The sequence below is a fragment of the Prinia subflava genome, chromosome 12 (assembly GCF_021018805.1).
Source record: "Prinia subflava isolate CZ2003 ecotype Zambia chromosome 12, Cam_Psub_1.2, whole genome shotgun sequence".
Taxonomy (NCBI): domain Eukaryota; kingdom Metazoa; phylum Chordata; class Aves; order Passeriformes; family Cisticolidae; genus Prinia; species Prinia subflava.
In genome coordinates, this window is record NC_086258.1 from 9,789,566 (window position 1) to 9,810,925 (window position 21,360).

At 42.2% G+C, this 21,360-nt stretch overlaps 1 protein-coding gene across 6 annotated transcripts in view; it reads right to left on the bottom strand.

The window, feature by feature from the left end:
* STRBP (spermatid perinuclear RNA binding protein) overlaps positions 1-21,360 on the bottom strand; it is a 58,701-nt gene that overhangs the window by 5,919 nt on the left and 31,422 nt on the right. For 2 of the 6 annotated variants that reach the window (XM_063409894.1, XM_063409893.1), the window contains exons 6-18: positions 20,002-20,096; positions 19,493-19,588; positions 18,664-18,775; positions 17,991-18,088; positions 17,419-17,530; positions 16,622-16,714; positions 15,537-15,736; positions 13,575-13,733; positions 12,654-12,788; positions 12,028-12,168; positions 11,347-11,470; positions 9,434-9,478; positions 3,296-3,360 (exon numbers count right to left, since the gene is read on the bottom strand). In XM_063409894.1, coding sequence (XP_063265964.1) covers positions 3,338-3,360; positions 9,434-9,478; positions 11,347-11,470; positions 12,028-12,168; positions 12,654-12,788; positions 13,575-13,733; positions 15,537-15,736; positions 16,622-16,714; positions 17,419-17,530; positions 17,991-18,088; positions 18,664-18,775; positions 19,493-19,588; positions 20,002-20,096 — 1,433 coding nt within the window. In that variant the 3' untranslated portion in view covers positions 3,296-3,337. Of the gene's footprint in view, positions 1-3,295; positions 3,361-6,475; positions 6,921-6,940; positions 9,479-11,346; positions 11,471-12,027; positions 12,169-12,653; positions 12,789-13,574; positions 13,734-15,536; positions 15,737-16,621; positions 16,715-17,418; positions 17,531-17,990; positions 18,089-18,663; positions 18,776-19,492; positions 19,589-20,001; positions 20,097-21,360 lie in introns of those variants that run through there. The other 4 variants (XM_063409890.1, XM_063409889.1, XM_063409892.1 and 1 more) reach the window with 3 other exon arrangements.

Here is a 21,360-nt window from a genome sequence, read left to right on the forward strand (position 1 = left end):
CTTCTATGTAACAATTTCATAATTTGAGAGAATCAGTTATTTACTAGAAGTTGATCAGAAAAGGCAGGGCAGGAGAACAGAATTCACAGAAGCAAAGGTATTTAACATCAGTGAAAGTCCTGGCAGCAGCATTTACAGCACATTAAGTGGGGAGCCATGACAATTGCTGAATCATCTAATTAGCTCACACTGGCTACACGACAGCAAATTAGACAGATTACGAACCACCTACCCAGGCACTAAATTGCCTTTGTGAGGGTTGGATTGTGCACTGTGTCCAACAGAAATTGCTTGGGCAACCAAGGCCTCGTGTTACACATTCCCTTCAGGAGCATTGCTGGCCTCCCTCCATCCAGCTGGCCAAACGCCCAGGAATAAGGTCACCGTGTTCCAGCTCCTGAATGTGTGCTTAAGGGAGACAGCAAGCACTGGCACAGAGCACAATGGCAGGAAACAGCACACACCATGCTTTGAGCTAGCCAAGCCCTCCTAACCAGCCTGGTTACTCTAAACCCTTCTCTAGACAGAGCATGCCTGGAGGAATCTCGTGTGGCTGGCAAAGTAGCACCAAAGTCAATGGTGATGCCAGTCATTTCCAGTATAGAGAACACATTAAACAGGTCGGTTCTTCATTGTAAATCTCTGCCTTTTAATCCTTTAAGTGCCAGACACCATCTCCCGAAATACACACGGATCATCTGGTTAGCTAAAACTGGCATTAAGGTGGGTAGTGTATAGGCACAGACTTTCCCTGGTCTGCTAATTATAGATGTACTAATTGAAAGGAACTTTTTCAGAATTCTTTGCCATGAACCAGAAATTCAAACTGTAAAATACCACTTCTGCTCCACTGAAAAGGTACTCCGGAATTGGTAACGCTACTGGCAGCTGCACAGAACATACAGAACCAGATTTACATGTTTGGCTCTTGGTACATGCAAGGCAGTAACACAGACCTCCAACCTCACAGAAAAGGCAATTCAGACCAAGCTCCTGTGAGGAGGCTTTTAAAAAGAAACCTGCAAGTCTTATGCAGAAGAAGTGAGTTTCTAGTTCTGCCTTAGCAAAACCAGGCTTGTTGCAGCATTGATGAAGCAGATGCTACCCAAATTACTCATCAGATAATAGCCTGATATTAGGCTAAAACCTGCTGATAGAATTGGCTGCTCGCTCAAATATGAATACACATCAGAGCCTACTGTGTGACCCTTCTATACATGGGGCTATTTTGCTCAAGTTGTGTATCAATGAGAGGGGTCCCCAGGCAATCATGCACCTTATGGTCTTATCTCTGATTCCCAGTGGCTGCAGAATCCAGGATTTAGGAGTCTTAGTGTGTTCCATATACCAGAAAATGGTTCTCTCCTACTGAAAAGGGAGCAGCAAAGGCCAGGGGCCATCTCAGACATAAACACTGCAATGCTTTACTGCATTACAAACAGCAGGGTATTAGAGAAATCTAGAGGAAAAAGATGCAACAAAGTTGAGATCATTTTAAAAAACTAGGAGAGTGGAAAGCTTAGGATTTTAAGAGTTAATAGAGTGATGACAGAAAAATACAGAAAGTCACAGTTAAAGCAATTCTGATGGAAAGAAATACAGATGGATTAAGCTGCCAACCACAGTCCACAAAGAAGCAGATCGAATGGGAGTCAGCAAGATGTTTTATTATCAGTCCTTGAAGTGGACAGTGCTTGTCAGGCTGACAGCAGTTAAGCTTAGGAAAGGAATATTCAGGAGAAATACATTATAATGCACCTTGATGCATAAAATATCCTATCTGAAGGAGCAGAGCAGCCTGCTGCTCCAGGATCAGCACTGCCGGGCCTGCCAGGCTCAAAAAGGGACTGAACTGTAGGTGAGCTGCAGATGCAGCCCTGAGTTTGTACCTTGAAGATAAGAGCAGATGGAAACCTGCCACCTGAACAGGAGGGACATTCTGATTGCTCATCAGTTGTCCTGCAGATGTCATGGAAGGGTTCTGGGCTTCCAGGGCCAGCCCCTAGAACAGTTCCTTAGTTCATTGCCCAGGTGCAAGTCCCTGCCCACAGGAGCAAAGCTGACACTATTGAACAACTCTTTTTCTCTTACCAGCCTATGAATTATATCCAGAAATAGCCTGAGGAATGGATAACCTATACATGCAGTTATTAGTGAATTTGATGATTCAATATTAAAATCAAATATAGTTTATATTTGCTGTTAGAGTTTTGATGCAGACCTTTGGGCTTGATACACCACTGCATACCAACCAGGTGGTTTTCTGTTTGACACCAGTGTCAGCTGTTACCAGTCAGGGGTTGTTCATGTTTTCATCTCTGAGTTGAGACCCTGAAATGCTAATATGTCATCATCAGCTTGCTCCCTTTTGCTTTTTTATTTTTTAACCATTTTTATATAAAAAGAGTTGTTTCCAGCAACTTCAAGTACTGCAAGTACTGCACTTCTGGAGTACTGTACTATGCAACTTTGCATAACGCAAGGTTTAAAAGACAAATAAAAAAATAGTATTTTAAAACTACACATATCATGTGCACCAATAGGTCATAATCCAAACCCATTTTAATCTAAGTAAAATATTGTTAAAAACATTCACTAGAGAACTGAAAACAATTATTTATGGATGGCTGTATCCTAATTGCCAGCTGGAAAACCACAGCTAAGCAAAGGATTCACACAGAGGTAAATCCCTGCTTGCCTGCCCTCCTGTCCTGCACTGCACCCGCAGGAGGGAAGCAAACGTGGCTGCTTCCTGAATTAATTTGGCCTAATGTCATTTGATCTCTGCAGATTTTAACTGCAATATCATCAACGTTTTCCATCCTTCACTTGGAGTTTAGGTTTCATAGTTTAGGGAAATAATTTCTCTTGTTATTAGTATCACTCATTGCACACAGAAATCCGATGTGCCATTCATTTAGAGCAGGCCGTGGCCTGGCTTTGGTACCTACCCAAACGTGTCCAGAGGGAGGCAAGGACTGCATTGCCTGACACAGCAGTATCAACACAGCTTTTTATGCTACACAGGAGAAAATCTGAAGGAGAACAGTCTGTTGATAAAACCAAACAATTTCTTAAGTGTTAGTTAATATTTTCTTTTTTAACTGAAATTGGAGTATTTGAATTGGCCTTGAGAAATACAAAGTTGGGATTCAGACCTATGTATTACCTCTTTAAACACTGAGTTAACAAGACATAATAAAAACGTGCCATATACAAGATTGTCACAGGTATATGAGATTTTTAGAAAAAAAGCAATAAAAATATTCTTTAAGCTGAAAATAAAATCTCTTACCTTTTATATCACGATCTCAGCTTACAGTCACTACATTTCTGCTTATTTTATACAAGTGCATATGGCTATGAAGGTCCGGAGAGAATGAGAATAAAGTGGAATTAACCTGCTGAAAACTGCTTAGAAGTCTTAAGCTGCAACATATAGATGTTCCAATACCATTTAAAAAAACATTCACCTTTCAGTTATTGCTGATTGACAATCTCAAAATATCAACATACAAATATTAGAGAGGGAAAAAAACTTAGTAAATTTAGAGCAGCAGATATTTTTGAACTGAAGTTTTCCTATCATTTGGTGATGATTTTAAGAGACACAAAAGCAATCCATTTGATTTTCAAGTTCAGGCCTACCATTTTTGTGCCTCTTATCAATGATGTGGGGGAGAGAATATATAATTCAATTACATTTTGGAAAAAAATATATGTTCTGTTTTTTTTCTTCTACCATTTTGCTACATTTCATGTCTGCTGACATGCACAATGGTACAAAGCACTGCTGCTGCAGGAGCGACCATTGCACGGCTCTGTAGCAACTTCTATAGGAAACATGCAAATTCAGTGTAGTATTAAAATTCTGAAGGACTTCAATAGTGAAAATAAAGGCAGATTTCACTGCTTGAAGCAGCACTCGACCCGGGTTGTGCCTCGGTTTGGCGTTTGGTTTTCCCCCCTCAACACACCAGTCCTTCCCCTTGTGGTGTAAAGAAATAACCAGGAGTATATACACATCTATTGCTATGTACCCAAAGAGAGCACTGTGGCTTGGACTCAGTATTGCTTTTCATTACATGGAGCAAAGTTCAAAAAGTGAGAAAAACACTTTAAAAAAAAAGGAAAAAAGCTCAGATTCCATGTCTGAAGTTGAGAAACCTCAAAACGAGCCACGTTTTTCTTGCTTTTAGGACATGTACAAAATGCCATTTGGAGCCACACAACCTGATGGTTCTAGAAGTCAGAGAAGAAATCTTGAGGGCCCAAGTGAATAATAAAAGGTGCGATGCTGAGAGGCTGGCAATAGGGACTGTCAATGAAAAAACCACCTACAGTGGGAGAAGAGCAGAGAAGCAAAAACCTCACGTTAATTTCTGAGACTGGCTGAAGCTAAAGCTTCATTTAAATTTCTCTGCTCTTTCAGCTGCAAGTGGAGTTTTCATTGTAAAGTGGGCACTTTGAATTCTTTGAAGGTATTGAAACATCTAACACTTCCAAGGTTACCACTTTCTAAACAAAGAACTGACAGCTCATTCATATTTTCAGTAAAGCAGAGAAATGTAAAATATGCAGCAAGGGGGCAAGTTTACAATGTGGTTAGTAACTCCCAACAAATGACAAAAAATAAAAAATGACTTCTATAAATCATCTGAAATGACTGCCATCATGTTGGAAAAGAGCATAGCGCCCTTCTTGTCTTTGAAATAAGAAGTTGTTTTTGGCTTACAAATGTTCATTGTATAGAATTGGTTCACAGAATATTTTGTTTGGAATTTTACAAAACTGGAGATTCAGGGAAAAAAAAAAAAAACCAAAGGAAACTACAAAAGGTTGCCAATTAGGGGTACTCCAGAAGAGAGGTGGGGGGAAAAAATGTGTGCAGAGGAAAGATTCCTTTAATGAATATTTGATTAACAAAAATGGGCTCTGATCAGCCATGCTTTTTCTGCTCCGTGATGGCTTCCTTTCATCCATAGGCCAGCAAAACAATCAGCCATTTCTGAGCACCTCTCAATTTGGCTCCATCCCCAGCCCCTGCTCTGTGCTCCGTGGGTGCACCAGGCCCTCCCGGGCCATTTCTGCCTTTGGTTAAAATCCCACCAACACCAAACGGAAGCGAGAGCTATGGCAGGAGGAGAACCACGGAAATGGAAACACATTCCAAAGCAAAAATACTTAGCTTGAGAATAACAGCTGCAGTTAATTCCAGGGAAAGCAGCTTGTTCTGTGAGCCACCCCTTACTCAGCTTTTCTAGTATTTCTCTCCTCTAAGGGGGCTGTGGGGAGGAGGAGCTTTATGTTGCTTTAAGCACTGCTCTTTCAACACCCTCAGAACAGATGCAGCTCCCCTTGCCTCAGCAGCAGTGTCTGTTAAGAGAACAGGGGATAAAGGCAAATCTTTGGAAGAGCAGGAGCTAAAGCCAGCCTATGGAAAAGCAACGGGTGAGGGCTGAGGAGAGAGTGCAACCAACAATGCTGCTTACTTGTGGGGTGATCCCTTCATAAAGACTGCAATCCCTTGTCAGAACCCACAGCAGTCCACAATCCGTGGAGACTCCAGTCGTGGAGCTGGGGCCTACCCTGCAATTTCAGAGAGGTGCACACACTCCTCAGCAAAAAGAGGGCTCTGGGTTTGAGCACCAACTCTTAAAAAAGTACTGGCCTATGGCTGAAGTGTGTCACTTTTCACAGCAGCACTCAACAAGAACTGGGACAATTAAATAGCAAGTTTTCATGGGGACCTTGTTGCTGCTTTAGATTCTTATAAATGTAAGGGGGAAAAGGAGAACCTTTGGTTCAATATACAATTGACAAATAAAATGCTTTTTGTAGAAATGGTGGATGGAAAATCAAGGGTGGGCAGACAATCTTAAAAGTGAAGAAGGCCACAAGAACAAGTGGAATTTTTTTTTCTCTTTTTTTTTTTTGTAAAAACAAAAAAGAAAACATGTAGTTTTTGAGCTCTAAAGAACCTGATTGTAACATTATTGTTGTCCTTTCTCTGGGCAATACGGGTGTAAGGTGTATCCCTGGAATTGCATCCTTCTGTGGGAACTTTGATACTTGTTTAATACTTGTTTCACAGAATGCAGCCTTATACAGAGACAGACTAATTCCCTTTGTTTCATTTGTTTTTCAGCATTTTGTGTATGAGTGAAATCTGCTTGGATAATTAAGACTGTGTCTAAAATCACAGTTACAGTATGCTGATCTATAAGGAAACTCAGGTACTGATGCTTAACTATAAAAAATAAGATAAAACAATATTTTAACCCATATTTTACTAAGTTTATTACACACCAGAGTATTTACAAAGTTAAATGTTAACTGTAAAGTTTCTATCATGTGGTTTGGTTTTTTTAAAATTTTTATTTTTGTTTTTTAAAGAACTATTTTTAGTAACCCTACAGCAAATACAGGTCATTAACTGAGTCTGTGTGACTGCATTAGGAAACAGGCAGTACTCTTGTGTTACAACAAAACAGTTTATTTGTGATCAGTGTTTTATATTCTATACATCCTTCACAAATTTAATTTTACATAATCGGATACTTCATTTAAAACGTAAGATTTAAGCTTCTAGTTCTTCCCTATAACAGAAGGCTGGTATAAGTTATTTGAAAATGAGGTAACATTTCACAGAACATTTTTTCAAGTTTTAGAGAACTAAATTTGCATTTTGTTAAAATCAAAAAGTAGGAAAAAGATGTTTCTTTACAAATGACTTTGCTCAAGTATGTGTTCAAAGAAAACAGGATAAAAAGGCTTTTTTTCTTCTAACATTCTGTACTGTACTGTGTTGTTCAATCAATAGGAATTAGCTTCTGCCATTTGCTAAAAGAATGAGTAGTGGGGAACGGGGTAAGTTGGGAATTTCATAACTGGTAACAGAACCATTCTCTTGGGTAAACCTACAGAGAGAAGAAAGGGAGAGGACTCCAAATAAGTTCAGCAATCCAAGAAAGTCAAATAAGAGCTTACAGTAGTGTTCTCATTAACCTTTTCCAGCTCAGTCAGTCAGTGTGATGTCAGGGTGCAGAGTCCCATACACAGTAACGCTTCACCACTTTGCACTATTTCAGACAGATGGTTATAGCTTAAAGTCTGCTTTATTTTTATCCTGGTGTTTGATAAAATTAAAGGAAGTGATATTCTCAAAAGCAGAGCGTGTATTTGGACTTGAAGCTCTATTTCATAATCTTTATGGTAATTAATCTCTACTAGCTTGTTCTACGTTGAGGTAATTTCACAGGCCAGTTGCAATTGCAGATATTCTAGACAGGCACTGCTGTGCATAAAACACAACTCACAGGGAAACTGTTCAGCAGTTTTGATCAGCATCCAGGTAGGTCAGCCAAAAATCAAGCACCTACAGTAAATTCTGCATCTGCTTCCTTATTCTGCACTTCCTCTCCTGTGTTGAAGTAGTAAATCTGGAAAGATTGACATCTGCCTGATTTCATTATTATTTTAGAGTTCTTGTGGCCTCACAAACTTCTGCACAATTAAATGTTTGTTTGGTTTTTTAATCTTGCCTATTTAAATTCTAGTATTTAACCTATGTATCCATTTAGAAATCACAAAGCAGCAACAGCAGGTATTCCAGAGCACCAGATGATCAAAGTGAAGTTTCCCAACATGCAACAGCTTACAAAGGCAAAGAGACATGTTTACCTTACAGCCAAAAAGCATTATCCCAGAACTTTGCATCACAATCATAAGACATTAAGAACAGAAACTCTTTATGTGAAAAATGGGGGCATCCAATTCCACAACGCTTTGAAGTCAGTGATATGTCACATATATACAGCTAAGTGCTTAAAATCTGGCTCCCAAAACAGGCATAATGAGAAAAAAAATCACAAAACAGAAGGAATGAATGAAAAAAACCAAGAAAATCTGCAAGGAAACTTGGTAACAGTAATATTCCTGCCTTCAGCAGGGAAAGGATTCCTCATGTCACAGTGTGTCACTGCTTGTAAAAACACAGACATGCAGATACCACTAATCCTAGTTATACTCAGAGACTGTTGCTTGAAAAGAACCAAGGGGTTTATTTAAAAAATCCATACCCCAAACTAAATTTCCTTTCATTTTTCTCTGAGAAAACATGTTGCTGTTCCTTGTGTGATGCACCACGAAGGAGAACTCTCCATGGGGACAGCCCTGCTGCCAGCTGCCCTTCTGTCAGAGCACAGGGCCAGTCAGCAGGTGTAAAACTAGAGAGGTCTGTTCCAGTTCTGTGGGCAGAACTCCACACTGAGCACAGCCTGAGGACCCATTCTCTCTCAGAACTGGACCAGCTGGTCCCAGGCAGGCAAAGCAAACATTTGCCATAAAGCAGCAGCATTTTGCCCTGTTAGAGCTCATACTTTTAGAAAAGTCACATAATTGACATTTCAAAATATTTTTAACTTTTATAATGATACCAGGGGAGTTGGTATTGCCCAAGTTAAGACAGATTTGGGAGGAATGACTTATCCCAAATGCCAAAAAGCAGAAGTGTCCCATATGAAGAACTCCAGGCCTTGAAAGATGCCGGTCAGTTGAGGAGCAGACTGTGACCGGTCCCTGCGGCAGGAGAGGCTGGTGGGGCTGGCCTGGCGGGCCCATGCTGTGTGTGCCAGGACATATCACTGACTCCAAACTGCCCTGCTCCCATTGCCACATAAACCTCATTCAAAGTAACCAAAAGGGCCGGTTAGAGGAATGCATTGTTAGTCCAGCGTAAAACAAGCCAGTGGGGAAGGGAGAAGCCGAGTTAAGAAAAACTCTTCCATCACAGCTCTCTGGTTATCAGCTCATTTTACAGTCTCCATGGAACCAGTGCTTTGCCAGCCTAATAGAACACGTTTCATAGTGAAAAGCATTGTGGCAAATGACTGTGTCCTGGCTGCCTCACAGACAGATTGCTACCAGTACTGACTACCCAAAACCCATCCTGGTGTCCCAAGCAGTGGTGTTTTAGCCTGCAGGGGTTGGGGCTATTTGCCTATAGACTTCAGAGAGTTGACAGCATTAAGGGAGCTTTGTCCACAAGTCATTTACACTTGAGGACAAACATTTCACCAATGTTACTGTAATGCCATTTAGCTAGATCTCAGTCAGAGATGCTGAAGTAGGCCCTTCGGTAGTCTTTGAATGGAGCACAGACTGGCTGTAAAAAGTAAGGGAACTACTTGGACTGGGTTCCAGTATGAAGGGAACAGGCAATTAGGACAAGCAGGCCTTCCACAGACCAGGCAAAGCAGAGGCAAAAAGCTACTCCAACCAAAAAAGAACCACAAGGTTATGGCATAAAAGTGGTGGTGTTGTCATGGTTTAAGAGCTTAAATCTCTGAATTTCTCCTTGGACTGCCACATTTGGACTGCCACAACAGTTTCTGTATAATTTCTAAGGTGTTAATTACAGGGCTGTACATACCGTAGGCTGGTGCCGCTGTGCTGTATCCGTATGGTGCTCCATAGCCTGCAGGGAAACACAGGAGGAGGGGTCATTCTCTGCACTGCCTCTCAGTGTTTGCACACCTGCACAAGGGCACGGACCTGTGCCTCAAGCAGGAGCACAGCAAAACCAAACTCACACCAATACATAGAAATAGGGTTGAAGACACTGAAATGTTCCTGTGCGGTGGCCTGAAGAATAAGCTGCCAGGGACTTTGTCAAACCTCAGTATCAAAGAGTTAAAATTCCCTATTTTATTTCCTCAGCATTCTCTTTTCCACCAAATCCCTCAAGTCTGCACTGTCAGAACATAGATTTAGCATGACACAGACATCCCATATTTGCTTATGTTCTTCTTAAAACACAAATGCAGTCTATGCAGAGAACAGTCATTTTCCTAAATTTCCTTTAAAAAGAGAATGCTGGATGCCTGTGGCAGATGTCACGTCCCCCTCAGTAAAGCTCCTGTGAATTCTGCTTTCTCTGCCATTTCTAACAGAGTTCCACAGAAAACATGTGAACACCTCCACACAAACAGATCATTTTTCCCCAGAGAGCAGAGTTTGACTCTGAAGTACTTGAGAGAAAAAGCAACACAGGTAACACTAACATTGGTTTCTACGTGTCAGTAGTTCATGAGGGCTTTACAGGGGTTTTTTTTCTGGTGAGACTGCTGGTGTCACTCCAAAAAGTAAGAGATTTCTGAGGAGAATAGCGGATGGAGAGAAATAATCTGTGAAGGCCAAGGCCAATAAAAGCTTAACTACAGCGACTGGGAAATTAAACTTATTTCTGGAATAATTCCACACTGGCAAGAAGCATGCCCCTGGCAGGTTAAAGTGTCTCTTAAATGACTCCTCAGGCAGACAGACAGTTCCAAAAACAATGTTAACAGCCATTAAAAATGAATTACTGGGTTTTAATATTTAAAAGGACATGACCATACAGGAACAATGAAGATGACATGCTGCCAACAGTGCCAGGCAGAAAGGCTCCCGAACAACAGTCCTGTGCTATTAGCACATGTGAGCTGCTGGGGGGTGTAATTAGAGCTCATGCTGTAATCTGAAAACCTGAGCATGAGGACTAGAAGTGTTATTTTTTGGAAACTACAGCTGGATTTGCTTTGACTGAGGCATCTTCAGCATCTCATTCTTACAAATCTGTGGTTCTTGTAACAAGTGAAAACAATGGATTCCTTTCACATGTCACCCACAAACCTCAGACATGCTGTAGCACCACAAAGAAAATGCACTTTGAAAACTTGAGGATCGAGAAAGTGATCGTTTCATGAACATTTTCTTGTGCAAATGTGAAATGGGAATCAGAAGCCCTTGGACTTCAGAAGCTGTTTCTGCTAATCAGAACAATGCAGTGTGGATGATGACTTCCCATCAGCCAGAGTACGGAAAGAAATTCTTTCATTTCTGGGCACCACAGAAGCTACTAATAGATGCTTCCAGGTGGAATTCTTGTAGAGGGGTTTTGGGAGCTCAGGGGCTCTTGAGCTTGCTGACTTCATGTTCACAAAGGATTCTTGGGAAAGGCACTCCTAATGCTAACCAGCACATCATCCAGAAGGTTCTTAGGTAGGAAGAGAGTTTTGGGAATTGTGCCATGGCAGTGAACTATGAAGACAAATCATAAAATAATAAAGCCAGGAAAACCATTATGCCCATAACTGTGTGCTCTGTCCACACAGAGCTTTGAGCTGCACACTCATAAAGGATACACTCTGCCAGCTTTCCAGGCCTTTGATTTATTTAAACCCCCATGAAACCTTCTGCTCCATCTCAGTTAAAAAAATCACTTGCATAGGTGAACAACACACATGAAAAACAACACCCCAGCAGACAAATACTAAACTATCAGCTACAAGTGTGGTGCCTTACCTGGTGTTAGGTATCCAGTAGCAGCAGCTGCCCCAACAAATGCCCCTCGTGTTAAAGCACCTCGTCCTCTGCCTCGAACAGCCTGGACTGCTGCAGAAACAGCTGTATTGACAACCCCTTTAGTCTGCCCAGAGTGACAAAAAATAGCAGTTCAGAGAGTGAAAGTGTTGCTGCAGTACAAGGCCATCTGCATTAGCTGGCCCCCTTTGAGAGGGCTCTGTAAACATGCCTGATGTGCCAGGCTGGCTGAGCGCAGACTGGAGAGTGCTGTGCCAAAGGATGTGAGTGACAGGGACACAGCGGGGCCCTGGCCCTGTCACTGCCTGCAGAGCCCAGCACGTTCCCTGTGCTCAGCCCTGGCAGTCCCTTCCCTCAGACTGTGCCTTATTTACCTCAGATTTGGGCATGATTGAACACTGCTGCCTTCTGAGCCTCTCTCTGCTGCTCTTCCCTGCTGTCTTCCCCATCTCCTTACAACTTTACTCTCCTCAACCTCCAGCACTGGTTTTACATCTCCCTTACCCTCCTGAACCCACATCACTGCAGTAGGGCCAGAATTTCACCCACAACCAACCAGCTCATGACAACACCAAGCCCTCACTTTACTAAAGTGCTGCCTTCTGTATCAAAAACCAACCCAGAGCTGGGATAATGGTCCAAAAAGCAAATGGCAGTTCTTACCTGAGGAAGAATCTTCTTTTTCTTGTTATTTGCTGCATTAGGTCCAGAAAACAGTTTTTCAAGTGCTGCTAATGCAGCACTTGCTTTTGCTACTTTCTTGTTTGGGCCTGCACCTCGGAACTTCTGTCCATCTACTTCTACCTAAAATTTAAGACATGAATTTATGTGTAGTATTGATCCATAGGAGCACCAAGCTGCACCCACTCAGCTGATGTGCCACCCATAAAGAACTTCAGTAGGAAATCCTTGGTGTTTTATGTGACAAATTTCTATTGATTCTAAATTTGACACTGCTAAAGGTGATCCTGGGAAACCAGTGTGTCAATCTGGAAACTACAAGTGCAACTCAAAGAGGACCAGCATATCTCTTGGATACTGGATTTAGCCCATACCCTGGAGTCTTCCTTGTTGTGAAGTTTGGGGCTGTCAGAATCCAGTTTTAATTCTCACTATATTTTCCTAAAGTAGAAAGGCAATTCCTTTCCCTAGCTGAATCATCACAGCAGCAATGAGATACATAACCTGAGAAATCAGCACTAGAGATGTGCATTGCAAAAGGCAAAATAGGAAATTGTGAGCTGCAGCAGCGACTCTGCAACAGCATTGGTAACCCCTGCTGCACTCACCTCCATCACAAAGCGCTTGTCGTGGCTTCCTCCCGTCTCAGAAATGAGCTCGTACTTCAGACCTCTCCTCTTTTCATTGAGCTCCATCACGGGGTTTTTGCCACTTGCTGTGAGGATGGGACCCTGAGTTCTTACCTAGAGAGACACGCAGGGTGTTACTTCAGAGCCTTTCTTTCTTCAGAAGGCAGCCAAACCTCTGCACACCTGTACCACAGGTAACACTGCCCTGGCTGCAGCACAACCTGCAATGCTGGCACAGCAAAGGGCAGGTCTCTAAAGATGGGCAGGAGGACAAAAGATGGTGTCACAGAAGTCACACCCATTTATTTCTGTTGTTGAGTGCTACTGTCCTCATGGCCTGGTCTGGTGCCTGCACAGACTAAAAATGACACCAACTGCACTTGCAATTGCAACCCCGTGAGAATCCAAAGCTGAAGCTTTGGTGTCAGGTTCCTTGAGACTGAAGGCTTTCACACCGAAAGGAGACAGTGCACACAGAGACTCCCCAGCCCTGCACATGTCTCTGCTGTTCAATCTCATTATATCCTGGTACTACCAAGCTCACACTGAAGAAATGTCATGCCCTGAGTCATGTGTTTCAGTAGAAATGTCTGTAACTGTTTGGAAAGCAAGGTAAAGCTGAGATCTCAGCACACCAGATCAGTCTGCAATAGAATTCTCTCAGCTATAGATAAAAACAGGGCAGTTCCATTAAAAATACTCAATTTCCCTGGAAATTTCTCAGTGGACTAAACATGTATGTGGTTTGAGTTATTCATGATTACACACTGTCTGGAAATTGTCTCCCAACTGACGAAATTTATGTTTTACCATTTTGACAATTAGTTCAGGAAAAAAAAAAAAAAGGAAAGTGAAACCCCAAACCCCACACCTCTTTTGTACTTTCAATGCAATGCTCACCTCTAGGGTAGCGGAGGTGTCAGCTGTGGAATTTCCAGTATTATTATTGCTTGAGATTGAAGACGTTTCGTTTTTACCTTCGGTATCTGATTTTTCATCAGAACTTACACACTCCACATCTGCATCAAAACCTGTTGGATACCCCATCGCTTGTAAAACCTACAACAAAGCCCCATGAAATGAACTGTGACAGAGGCAGCAGAACAGGAACAAATACAAAGCTGATCACAGCACAACAAACAATCCACCACTGAAAAAAGGCAGATTGCTTAGAATATTAGTTTTCTCCCAATTGAAATGGAGATATCCATTTCGGTGGTTATCAGTAGGGAATACAGTCATAATGGGGAAAATAATTTCAGGTTTCCAAAAGTGGAATCAACACAAAGCAGAATTTTAGTCTCAAAGATACTCATGAGCATCATTCATCATCCTTGTCAAGTAAGAAATTAAAGACACGGTTAATGGTCTTATAAGGAAATTCATGCATGATTTCCCTCTCCCTGTGTCTATGGACAGATCAAGAGATGGACTGTGGGGCAAACGTTGACAAACAGTCTTGTGAGAATTAAAGCCTTGTACAAGATGGTACTTCTGGAGCTCAGTTCCTTCAAAAACATCCTCCACGAGCAAGGCCAGCCTCTCCCTTAACCAGCTTCCTGATCCAGCTGCACAGAGCTACCACACACAGGGCAAAGGAAACTGAAAGGAACCTGAGGCTCTACTGAAAATTTAGGGCCAAGAACAAAGTCTGTAAAAATGACTGTGTTCAAACCCTGAGCTGAGAACTGCCTGGGTAACCCCCGGCTCAGCTCCCATGCAGCTGGGGGTGCCTGAAAACACATCTGGCTGTGTTTTCAGGGCTTCTGCATTTTAAAAAGGTCAGGTCAGAAAGGGAAATCTCACGTTATTCCCTCTTACAAGATTGGGAAGGCAGCTTCTGGGTCTGCTGAGAAGGGAAAGAAAGAAAAAAACCCAAGACCGCACCACCCATTTCCTCTTGGCTTGAATCGCGGATGTTTTGATGTGTAAATTTAGAGAAACAGAGCTGGGTCGGCATCAGCACAGATCTGGCTGACGCAGAGAGGTTCAAGGGCAGAGCAGTCACAGTTTTTCAGGGCAAGGGGGTTTTTGGGCTTCTTTTTGTTGTTTTTTAAACTGCAGGGAGGAAGGCAAAATAAAAGAATGAGGCAGAAGGTCTGGAAGGACACACATGCAGAGAGCTACTTTTCCTGGAGGAATAACGCATGCCCTCAAATACTTCTGGAAACTTTGAACTTGAAAGTACAGAGGACAATGGGATTTTCAAAACTGAAATCAAAGGAAAGCAGAAAGTTGCCAGATGAAGATTCTAAAAAGGAAATTCTTCTTCAAAACAAAATGAGGCAGAGAATGACAGATGGGCCTGTTCCTATCAGAAGAGCAGTTCTATTAACAGATGTTCTTTCACAGATTCGTTTAGGTTGGGAAAGACCTTTAGGATCACTGAGTCCAACCATCCATTACCCCAGCCCTGCCCACCACGAAGCCACGTCCCCAAGCATCACATCTGGTGGATGCTCTCACTGGGCATTCCAGTCTGTCCTGTCATGTACACCTACAGGAAGCAACAGCAGCTAGACCAGTGTGTGAATGATACCAGTGTCCTACTGGAAATTTGACTGGATAAATCATTGACGTGGTTTAGCCAGTACACAGAGGTGCTCTTCAGGCACCAAGGACAGAATACTATTTCCAGGAGCTCACAAGCTGACCTGTAGAGCCCTGGGAAATTCCTCCCCCCTGCTAGCACAAAACCAGTGATGCTCTTTGAATCATGCCCAGCTATCTTTAGAGCACACAGCAAGCAGCTCACCTTAATGATTTTTTTTTAAATTTTGAGCTTGCATATTACTAGTTCTAAGCACATTTCATACTCCATCCCAAGATCTGGGGTTAGCAGATTACCTCAGGCTGCCTTACCTTCACTGCCACATGGAGCTTGGCTGTTTTCTTAGAAGGTCCTGATGCTTCATAAGTCGTACCATCAACATCTACAGACATTGTGAAGACTGGGGCATGGACTGGACCAGACTGTGACAGCAGCTTATACTGAAGCCCTGGCCTGATTTGGTTCAGCCTCATCAGAGCATTCATGAGATCTATTGCTTTACTATCTAGTACTAGTACAAGATAGTAGAAGGGGTAGGGGAAGGAGGGGAAAGGAAAATGAACAAAACAAGATGAACAGAAAAATGAAACAGTTTGCATTTCAGTGCCTTCTGTCTGTATCAAGGAGCAAAACCTACCCCTCAGCCTCTCACGAGGGTGAGGAGAACTGTAACACTTAAATCTTTCCTAAGCCATTCTAATTTGGGGAAACAACTATAATGACCTGGTTTTATATTAACAGCATTCTGTTGCAGCTAGCTGTATTCCTCCTGGCTGCTGTAAAAGGAGTACCAAGTTTTAGAGCTAATGGGCAACCAGATCCAGAACTGGCACCCAAGTAGCACAATGAAAATAGCCTCCAGAATGACTGCATCCCACAATGACTGGGTCCCAGCAAGAGATTTCTAGATTTCTAGAGAGAAAGAAGAGCAAGAGATTTCTAGTCTTGTGCATATCTGCAACATTAATGTTTTGCAGACTACACATTTTATTTTCCTTGTGGGAGATCTTGAGAGACCAACACCTATCTCAGGAAGGGGAAGAGTGAAGAGAGTGTAATCTTCACTCAGCAAACTCACTGCAGTACTTGAAAATGACCCCAAGATACAGGGATGTTACCAATAAAATACCTCAGCTGCTTGGGCAGCTTCAGTCTTGGTGTAATTTGATGGGTATTCCCATTTAAAAATGCAAATCATTCAGTTAGTAAAGCATGTCAGGGAAAATTCAGATGCACAGAGATGTGTTTGACATTCCGAATGCGGGGTGATAGAGGCAACAATTTTGTTCCAAAGACTTTTTCACATGCTCTACCACACCAACACAGAGAAGCTTTTAAAGCAACTCCCCCTGTACAATAGATCTTTGAAAACAGAATTGAGAAGTGCTGCACTTACTTTTCCTCAGATTACGCTTCATCTTTTTATTTGGATCTTTATCATCTCCAACACTGTCTTCAAACGGTCTCTTCAGAGCAGATGAGCCTGTACCTAGGGTATAAAGTTCCTTGTAATACGGATATGCCATTAGAAAACACGATCCCACAGCAGGAGTCTGATTAGTCCCACACTGTTCCTTGCTTGTTTATAGAGAAAAGAACTCATCCATCAGTCACAGCTTTCTTATTGCTACATGAAAGCCAATACTGGTTTACTGCTCACTCTACCACAGAGATCAGGCAAGATGTCTGTGTCCAATACCGGCTGTGGGATAAGGACTGCAAACCTGCAGTGCTGTTTTCCACCTTTAGTCTAAGCAAGACCTCGAACAGTATTGTTTTTACAAAAAAATACACACGGAAATTTTTAAAATTAGATATATGTTGTTTTCTAGAAAGAATGCTTGAGTAATAGTTATTATTGACACGTTATATACTCTTTGACATGTCTAGAGTCTCTCCTTGCCAGCATAAGAATCAAACACTACTTCAGCTCTTCGAATGCCAAAGGAATTTGTGCTCTAAGATAATCATCAGCTATATTACGGCTGCTCTGCCTCTCATCTCTTGGTATTTCTAGAGAACAGAACTTCCAGATTTTATTCTCACAATGAAATATTAAAAAAAAATACTGCACATATAACAAAGAAAAGTTTCTACTTCACATTCACAGCACATAATTCAGAACTTCACCCTTTCTAAATTAACTTCTAGTTTACTGCCCAATTAGTGACTTTTGGAACAAGTAATACCTACCTTCTTTGTCAGTTACTGACCAGGAATATTTCTGAAATGATTTATTTGATGGGAGGGGATCCATTTCCAAAACTTTATAGATCTGCCCAAAGGCTGATAATCTGAGTGCATGCTGAAAGGGACAGCAGAAACACAAATTAATCACAGCAGGGTTTCACCTCAGTTGCCCAAGTCTTTTAGTAAGTCTTTAGACCCAAAACTACTTCTGTGGTTTTGACAGACAAGAAGACAGCTTTTACAGCTGGCCTCAGCAATAGCTGTGGAAAATGCTAATGTCTAAAAATATAAAACTCATGAATTTCTGTAACACAGAGTGCAGGGCACACTGAGAGGGAGCCTACCCAGGGGCTGGTGCTGGGAGCAGAGGTGGGTGCACAGACATCCCACTGTCTGCAAGGATAAGATTTCACACACATTTAACTCCTGCACTCCTGAACTATGGTTTAACCTTTCTAGGATGGCGCAGCATAAGAACTGTCAGGACTGCCATGAAAGCAAGCCATCCTGGCAGAGAACAAATGGTGCAGATGAGCTGAATTCCGCAGTGTTGCAGCACACACAGAGTTCCCTACCTGAGCACTGTGTGTAATGGCTTCTTTTTGCTGAACTGTCATGTAAGACAAAGCGTCCGTGGGCTCGCGCTCGCAGGGGTCGTGCAGCCCCGGGCCCCCTGGCAGGGAGAGGAACGGGGATTACTGAGGGGAAGGGGCAGAGTGTGCACACAGGGACTGACAGAGCAGCTGAGCACAGCTGCTGCAGAGCTGGCAGCACCCCTTCTCCAGCAGGGAGTCAGGCCTCACACAGGGCACACTGACCTGAGGTTTTACACCCTTGCAGTGGCCACAGACCTTAGCAGGGTAAACACTGCACATGGGTGATAACATTAACTGAAATCAGTAGGTCTGGAAGAAAACACATAATTTGGACAGATGTGGAGATTTCAAGGAGTCTGTAGAAACCAGATAATCATTAAGTCTATTTACCCACAACCCCTTAATGGGGTAGGGGCTAATTTAAAACAAATCTAACAGTCCCCATTAACTTGTCCTGCAGTGGCAGTATCATTCACACAGTGACCACTGTGCTAAATCCTTTCTATTAATTTTAAAGGAAAAAACATTAATCTCACTCCACAGCAGGTTCAGAGTTCACGGCAGGTATTTCTCATACAATCCTAGAGCAACAGCTAACGTTAAGGTGGGCTGCCCATCCCTTTGTGTTCCTGGAGTTCATTTGGCCCCTTACCAGGAAGCAGAATTCCAGATGCCAAACACTCCATCACTCGTCGCAAGGCTTCCCCAGCGCCCAAAGGTCTATTACAAGTACCTATAGATTTTTCACATATAAGCTCGAGTGGCTAGAAGACATTAAATTACGATTAGTATGCACACCAGGGTAACTGTGACTGCAGTCAGAAATGGGGGTATAGAGGGGATGAACATTCACATCGGGTCACTTTGTTTGTAATCCACTATAGGTCTAAGGGACAGAGACCTGTCCCAGAGGAGGCCATGTCCTCGTGCAGGGCACATGTCTTTGTCTCTTCCTCTGAGTCACCTTTTGAGACACCAGCTGCTCTCCAATGTCTGCCCAAAAAGTCAAAAAGGAGGGGGTCTCTAAAGTCAAGCCAGATGAATGTTCTCTCAGAGGGTTTTCAAACACACATGAGAAGGACCATCTGTGCTGCCCTACAGAGTGCTCCTCTCCAGGCACGCAGAGCAAACCTGCCCTGGAAAGGGTAACAGCTGCTGACAGGAGTGGCATTGTCACGGCAGCAGGATAGTTTGGGAAGACTAAACAAGAGGGATGGAAGGCAACGAGTGGGAGTCTATTGCCAATCCTCCAGGATGTGCGAGGCCCACAGCAGTGTGTCCCTTTCCATGGGATCAGTGTGTCACATCGAGGACTACTTGCCTTCTCTCCTCTGCACAGGGAGCAGTTAATGGGGAGGAAAGGGACAGGGGTGGAAGGAGGAGTCTCATACAAGACTCTGCTTTCTCCAGTCCAGACACTGCTACAACTCTCAGGAGATGTGAGACATGACCTTGTGGCCTTCAGTTCCTTCTGTACTTACCCAGCCTTTCAGCGGTGCCCATGTGGGGACTCTGTTGCACAAATCTCGCAGAATACGCAGGACAATTACACATGATTTTAGTCCATTTGCCCTGGCCTAAAACAAACAAAATGATTCCAATACACCTGCAAAAGCCTGGTCTTCAATTTTGCTTTTCTTTTTAAATGCACAGAGTCCTGGGATAGATTTTGTTTTAAATTATTACTACTTAATAATTAATCAGCTTCATGCAAAATAGAAACACTTTATAAAAGTAACCTTGAATTTAGAGAGATGTATAAAAAAGGCAGTGAAATGTCAAGATTGCTTTTGTAGCCTCATGACAACTCTGGACCAGCTGACTGTCTCCCTGTCACGCTTGCCCTCGCACAGTACAGCACTGGGTTGGAATTCTAGACCTTTGCTCTAGAAGGGACTAGTCAGAAATTAAAGAGGCATTAAAATTAAAACTGTCTCAAATTAAACCTTGCAAGGCTACAATAACAACAAGGTAAGAACAAAGAGCCAACCTGAAACCATTTGGCGTGCCGCAGAGACGCCAAGGCCTCCAGGCATTTCTGCCTGTCCAATAAGTCCGGAGGATCTTTCATCGCAACATTATCTACTGGTAAAAATGGGATAAAAAGAGACAGATACAATTTGACCAAGGGGTTTCTGTCACAATACAAAAAGAGCGGCAGCATCTCAATGAGATAATAAGACTCCCAGAATTTAAGTGCACGGTGTTATTTAATTTAAACAAGCCATTAAAGGTAGTAAATGTGCACGTGTGCAACAGAAGCAAAGGCATTCACTCCTTGTAAAATAATAGTAATAATAAAGATGGCCACTGCTACAGACAATCTGGGATCTTATTAAAAATGTAGAACACATTTCAGGGCAGAAAATAGCTCTATAGCACCTTTCCTTTTTTTTCTGTTGGGATGTATTGGGCTTTTTTTTCCTCTTCTTCTTTGTGACTTTTATTCCACAAAGCTGACACAGAATTTCAAAGCTTCTTTGGACAAGAGGAAGATATTCTCAGGGGGTAATAAAAAATGTAATAGGTAGAAAGTGAAATTATGTCCATGCAATTGCTGAGAATTCCAAAGAAAAACATTGAATATATTTGAAATATTATTGCATGAACAGTACTAGCCAGTATAATTCAATGAAAGAAATATACAGGAAATGCTAGTACAATACTTTAGTTTGAGTAGTCTTTCATATAAGCAGAGCATATGAAAGAGTGGGTTTGGTAACTTCCAGGTCATTCATGTATTTGAGAGGAAGTGCCCTCATGTAAAAGCTTCCCAACAGCAACTGAAACCAACAGGAAATTCAAAGATGGATTTGAGAGACAAGACACTGATATCTTCTGTTCAGGTTTACACTTTTTTGCCTTCCCCCCCTTTATCAACCAACTTGTAACAACTGCTTTTAGCAGCCACATCCAATTCTACATTAAGGGGAATTCTCTATCACTCCTTTCTTCCCTATTTATTTTAATGCAAAGGAGTTTATAAAATCCAGATTCTCCCGAAATCATATATAAATGACTGATTCTACATTCCTGTGAAATCACATTACAAAGATACTAGTTTTAGCTGATGCTGAGGAGAACTGGAATAACAAAATGAATCCATGGCTTAGGCAAAACCTTGAATGTGACATTTTCCTATGAATACATAGTTATTCTTGACTTAAAAATAAATAATTTGGAAATACACTCTTTTCATTATTCATAATGGTTAATTCTCCAGGTCTTTAGGGACCTTTGCAGAGCGGAATGAAATACTAAATCCATTTCAAACTGAAGACTCTAGCTGAGCAAAATCCAACTAGACCTCTGAAACACCAGGAGAAGGCAGGAGAAGGAAGTAGCATCA